Source organism: Phaethon aethereus (assembly GCF_964289735.1).
Source record: "Phaethon aethereus genome assembly, chromosome: 3".
Classification (NCBI taxonomy): Eukaryota; Metazoa; Chordata; class Aves; order Phaethontiformes; family Phaethontidae; genus Phaethon; species Phaethon aethereus.
Window position 1 is genome coordinate 99,103,729 of NC_138576.1, and position 6,698 is coordinate 99,110,426.

Consider the following 6,698-nt stretch of genomic DNA (forward strand, 5'->3'; position numbering starts at 1 on the left):
GACAAGTTTTAGAAAGACAAGAAAAGAAGTTTTATTCACAGCATAGCAAAAAAATCAATCTTACAGAACACACCCAAAAAGGGTGAAGCGTTCAGAGAATATCAGAGAATCTGCCACCTGAAATCACCACACGTTCTATAAGCACTTGCTGCAAAACATGAAGCCAATTATAGACATTTTCTTTTCATCTGTACAAAGGATGTGCCACAGCGATGTACACTAATATTAGAATTCCTTGATGTGTTTGGAAACAAGTGGCCACCACAATGTGGAAATAACTTCGCAGGCTGCCAGCTATCACCAGCTAGTTAATCCACATACCTCCATTCAACTGTTAAGGTAGGCGAAGCTTTGAAAATGAAAAGCAGCAACATTCCTCTCTTCTTTGGGGAGAACTGAGCTCATTCCATTATCCTGACAAAGCTTCTTAGTAGATATAAAATGCTGAAAAGAATTACCGTTTTAGCAACTGCTGGATGTCAACACATTTGGAACAAGAACCTTTGGTGACAAATGCTCAATAATGAATAGCTAAGGGTGACAGGAAATGCCAGGCAAGCCCTTTTAGAGGGGTACTTACAGCACAACCACAGCATGGCAGGGGCTAGGAGCAAAGAGAGTAACTATATCCCCAGTATTCTTTATTTTCTCCCACTAACACATAGAAAGAACTTTTCAGTCCCTGTTAGTCATGCAGTTGTCTCAGTAATAGATATGAGAACAAAAGGAAAACTAAACCAGAATATCTATTCATAGGGAAATTCCCACTGATAGCTTTTCTGTTACAGTTGAAAGTAAGTTGCAGAAGCATAAGAGATTGCCAAGAGGAGACTGCTGGGAGGAGTAAACACTTAAATAGGTCTACTTAAAACCCCACCATGAATTAAGATTACCATTCTTTCCCCTTAACCTGGCATGCACAGTGAACACTTATTACTCTCCATAACAGAAATTGATTTCGTATGTAGAAATTAATCAAAGGACAAAAGAAATGTAGAGCCACAATCAGCCTCATGTTCAGAGAGGCTCACTTCAAGTCTTATACCAAACCAATGCCGAAAAGAAGGCAGCCTGTTTTGATCTTTCAAATTTCACATGTATATAAGCAATTACATCACAGAATTCAAGAGCCAGTTTCAAACCAAGTATTTAAAAGTCAGACTAACTTAGGAAATGATGAGACTGAGACCTGGCATTAGAAGTTGAGGCTTGTTATTTTATTGCCAGATGCTATATGTAAAGCCTCCTTAGAGGCTGACAGGGGAATAGCTAATCAGTCTTGCTGCCAAGGTAAGAACTGGCAGAGTAACATACTAGATTTCAATAGTTTGACAATTTGTGATTTAACCAATTCTGCTGTAGGCAGAAACAAAACACAACAGGACTTAAAGGGGAAGAGGTAATAGTTTGAGGTGAGAGTAATTATAAATACCTATAAGATAAGCACAGAACTAAATGAAGATACTACTTTAATGAGGAGATACAAGCTCATATTTTATACATCTATAAAATATTACTATCAAACAAGCAGAAGACTCAAGATACAGCAAAAGAATAAAAGTGTTAATCTCAAAATCTGTGTTACCATCATAACATAGTTTCAACCTATCCACTAGGATCTTTTCATTCACTTTGAACTTTATCGGTTGCTGCAAACCATTACCTTTAAATATCAGTTAACATAAGTGCTAAAACAACAAAAATCAAATATTATGTACATTTCTAGGCAAACAATCAGGCTGTCTTTACCTTTCATCTCATTCCAAGTAAATGTATTATCTTCCAGAAAGTAATACTCACAAATTATTTTAGAGAAAAGTTACTCCACAAAGATGCAGAAGTTAAAGTTCATAAAAAGACTAGTTCAATACAATTAGACAGAAGTTTGCTTGTAGTTCTTCGTATCCAAGACTTTCTTGCCACACATTGAGCAGATGCCTATAAGCACACAAAAAGTGTGTAAATTATTTCAAGATCATTAAAGTTTCTCTTCAAAAACATAGTTGCTATGTTTTTGTAAAGATCATTTTAAAAAAATTGTTTAGATGAGCTCTCGCTGACAATCTACCTGTGTATTTTCTCACCAGGTATTGCAAATTCGGAAGTAATAATATGACTTCTAATACAATTTAGTATTTGCAGCATATATGTAATACTGCAACTTAAAAAAAAAGCTCTATTTTGAGAGCATTATGATTCATAACGCTGCCTGAAGCCTCTGTAGTTTGCTGGAATACTGGAAGAGAGCCAGGAAAGGCAAACCGGTAAAAAATGGTGCATCATTATACTTTATAAGTCCTGTAGCCAAACCGAGGCCTGAGACTGACAGAAAGTACCTAGGCTACGAAAACAAAGTCATCAAACTGACTGCTAAATGGAGGATTAACAGGTGGGCAGCTTCAGACAATTGAGAAAGTTGAGAAGCATACAGTTTCATAGAATTAAGCTATTTATAGAGTAGAAGTGAGAAACAATGGACACCAAGAATACTTGAACATTGAAATGAAGATGACCACTGATGTCTCGGAGGACTTTGACCTAAACCCAAAGAGTGGCGAGTCAGAAGACTAGAGCAGCAAAAAGTACACAATTTTGACAAAGGCGGGGGTTGTCTCAACATTTTCTTCTTCTTCTAATGCAGAAAGGTGCTAAGTGTTCTGTCTGGTAGGGCCATATCTCATTTTACAAGACCATTCATTAGCAGACAAAAAAAAATATAAAGTGGCAACTATTCCTGTTAACTCTCCCCAAATTGTGTGCTTTCATATATTGACATCATGTGACTGGACACATATCTAAGAGTCCATTAGGAAAGAGAACAGCAGGGAACATGTCACGTGATTTACTTCGGAGAGCAAAATCCAGTCCACATGTTCACTTCAGGTCTATATAGAGAAGTAATTAACTTTAGATTGCCTCTCAATTTCAGAGATATGTTTCAGTTGAAGCACTAAGCCATATGACTGCATTTACTTCAAGAAACATGCCACAACCACATCTTCGATAGAACTAGAATCTAAAGCACTTAAAGTTCTGAATTTTATGAAGAAACCAGATTCAACCTGGAAGGATACACAAGCAGACAAAGACGAAATCCTGAAGCCCACCCAAACAAGCCCTAAGTTTAAGAAAGAGAACAAGGTTCTATCATATGGGATTCAGGCAGCCATCTGGTAAGCATCTAGCAACTAGAAAAGGCAGCCCTCCTACAGCAGGCTGCTAAACCACTGACTCAGTGACACAGTACACATTTATAGAACACTTAAAGTAATTTCATAAACAAAACTTACTACTGGTTAGCTGTAGCTCTACATCTAACAATTGGTTCACCCCATGTCTGTGTGCTATGTGGATTCTTTGGTACTAATAATGTAACTGAGTTCATGTTGCTTTTCATGTCCAGGAATTACAAGTTTGAGCCCTTTTGCTTACCTACTCAAAATCACAAGACTAGTAAAAGTTTTATATCCTTAAGGCTCTCCATCAAATTTGCTTGATTTTTCTTCCCCTCAGGAATCTTGGAACAGTTTTTAACAATACTGCAGACTAATTATGAATATGGGAGATAGAAAGCTTCCAGGTATAAGCAGAATTTCAGTGCAATCATTCACATATACCTCCGAAGTACAGAAAGATTTTATATATTATGTAGTGCACAGTGCAATATGTTGTTTTCTAGGGATGATGGTTATATTCTTTTTCATTTTGCAGTTTCACCTTAAGCCAAGCTTGACTTACAATGCATCAAGCGTGTTCACTACTGGACCAGAGACCCCTTTTACAGAAATTAACCTTTCAATGGCTTATATTAAGCCACTGAATGTGTAAGACAACCATGAGCATGATTTGCCTTCAGAGGTATTTTCTTAAATGCCTTTTTTTTTTTTATTTTTTCCTCTTTGCTTTTTATTCCGCAGGTATTCTACTGTTGTTAGGCTAGCCTATAGCTTTACCAAGATCAGAAGTTGGATTTTTGGTTGTTTTGTGGGGGGTTTTTTGTGGGTGGATGGTTTTGGGGGGTTGGTGGTTTTTTGGTGGGTTTTTTCTGTGTGTTTTGTTTGTTTCTTGGGGTTTGGGGTTTTGGGGGGTTTTTTTAGACCACCATTTAGATTTTTAGATGTAACTATTAATAAAGAGGGAAGAGGGGAAAAGGGAGCAGAAAAGGGACTGCAACAAGCAATTGAGTTTTACAAAATATTTTTTAAAAAAACATGAAAAGTCAAACTTGTTAAATTATAGTTTTCTATGCAATTGCCAAGATAAAGTTTACAGTTATTCTTCCAGTTCTACTGGTTTAGAAAGCAGAAACATTCTAAAAGAAGCAGAATCATAGAACGATTTCAGCTGGAAAGGATCTTCAGCAGTCTCTAGACCTGCCCCACTCAAAACACAAGCCAACTTGGATGAGGCTGGCTCAGGGCTTTTAAACTCAAGCTCTGAAAACCTCCTGTACAGATTTCACAAACTCTGTGGGTGATTACAGTATTTAACCACCCTCACAGTGAAAACTGCTCAGAACAGTCTAACTCCATCTTCTCTACACCTTGCTATTAGCAGTTAAAGATAGCAATTAAATCTCATCTTAGTCTTCTCTTTGTAAGGTGAAACAAAAGTTCCGCTTGTTCTCCAATTTCAAACCAAACTGAGGTAATTCGGTACTCAGTGAAACTCACCTTTTTTATAGGCACATCCTTGACAATAGTGAGACCCTGGCTGATGGACAGAACTCTTACAAATCCGACATATTGCAAATTTGTTCTTTCCGTAAGGATCAAACCTGAGAAAAAGGAAAAATATTTTATTTATACACCTTGAAATAAAGAAATTCCTCTGCCTCATCCTACAAAGTCTAAGCCAGAGGGCACAGACAGAATCTCCAGCAAAACCTGTGATTTAGAAAGAGACATACAAAGATAATTTCTAATAGGCTGCAGAAAGTCTATAGAAAAGCTCTCATTTTCCCCCATTAAGAGAGAGTTCTTCCATTAGGAACACAAACTTAACAAAAGGAGAACTAAAAATGTTATTTTTTCATTAAGATACTAGACTACTTTGAACTTAAACACCTTCCAGCAGTTCCTTGCCCCCCTGCATAATAGAATGCCCCCCAGACATTAAGGAAATGCTCAAGAGACTGTACCGGCAATCTTAGCATGGAAAATAAGCCTTCCCAGCTCCTCTCCTAACAAAAGCATCAAGCCTTTGCAATTTCAGTGAGAACTGCAGTAAAATAGTTACCCAGGCTCTATGATTCAGCAGAAAGCACCCACGAGATATGTATGTGCACACTTTCACCAACTAATAAAATGTCATAATGCCCACGACAATGTTTAAAAAATATTATTACATTTTGGACAAGTTTTGAACAGTGGCCCAGATATGCAGGAAACAGGCCTCAGTTATAGCAAACTGACTCTTTTTAGATGAAATCAGTATTAAATACTAACCTGGCCTTCTTTGAGGTCAATGCCTTGTTTTCATTTAACTTGCGGCCACCACTTTCTATAAAAAGAATAAAGCCACAAAGCAATAAATTTCCCAGTTCCAAGCATACTTAAAAAAAGCTTGGTGTGCAGCTTTTACAGATCTGCAAATGAAGCCAGAAAGAGGTAAAACACATAACACAGCATTAAAGCATGGCACAGTAGAATACCTTATGCTGTGCTCTGTGTGTTGTCGTTCCATACAAGGAGAAAAAAAACAGACAAGCTCAATACTGAAAAAGCTCAGGGTAAATAAGCTTCCAATGCATTAAATTAGCACAGAAAGAAAGCTACAGCAGTTGAAAATTACCCTGATTAGCTACTACAAAATTTAGCCTTAGGTCGTAAGATACGTCAGGTGCCCAACTGGCTTTAAGATACCTGAAAAACAAGCGTTAAACATCCCCAAGGTTACCTGTAGTGTTTCTCGCGCCATCTTTCCATGTATCGGGAGTGATTACCGTACCGAGTTTCTTCTCACCTACGTAAGGACACGTTACAAAGAAGTTAAAACCACACTGCGTTAATGCCCGCAACAAGCGCTGTCCGCGGAAGAACGTCAGCTCACACGCAGACGCTCCCGAAACCGCCACCGACAGCCCGCCCTGTACAGCCCAGGAAGCCCGAGGACAGAGCGCAGGGGACCCTCGGACGGCCGACACTCACACTTCTCGCACACCATGGCGGACCCCACCACAACAAACAGCCGCTTCCGGGCCCGCCCCGGAACTGACGCACCGGTGCCGCCGGTTTCCGTTGCCGGGTGGCCCAGCGCGCGCACGGCGGCAGCGCTGCGGTAAGAGGCGGGCCGACCGCTCATACACACCGCCACACACCCACCTCCCCTACCCCGGCAGCGCTCTCCCGCCCGGCCTGGGACAGGTGCCGCGGCGCGAGGCCTGTCAGGAGGCCGCCCCGGCGCTGTCCCTGGCTGTAGAGGGAGCGGTGAGGAGGAGCCCGGCCCGGGCGGCTGGGAAGGCCTGGGTGCGGAAGGGGCTGAGGCGGTTCCCTCTGCCAGGAAGCGCGCTCGGTGGCGTGAGGGGTGCCGGTGTGGGGCCGGTTGCCTGCTCGGTGCGAGCGCTCAGCTCTCTTAGCGCAGCGCTGCTGTGGCCGTGGGCCGGGGATTGATTTTTAAACGAATGACATTCTTCTGCCCCAGAATAATGATTTTCAGCCCCAGACTAAGCTCAGAGTGCTACTTTGTGTATTGTGGCT

At 40.6% G+C, this 6,698-nt stretch overlaps 1 protein-coding gene across 1 annotated transcript; it reads right to left on the reverse strand.

Annotated features, from left to right (window-relative positions):
- Positions 1 to 1,873: 1,873 nt before the first annotated feature.
- Positions 1,874 to 6,165, reverse strand: CRIPT (CXXC repeat containing interactor of PDZ3 domain; the record flags this gene model as incomplete). The annotated part of the gene is made up of 5 exons (XM_081997966.1): positions 1,874 to 1,938; positions 4,674 to 4,777; positions 5,448 to 5,502; positions 5,899 to 5,964; positions 6,150 to 6,165. The coding sequence occupies 5 exons, from the start codon at positions 6,163 to 6,165 to the stop codon at positions 1,874 to 1,876; spliced, it is 306 nt and encodes a 101-aa protein (XP_081854092.1).
- Positions 6,166 to 6,698: the final 533 nt, after the last annotated feature.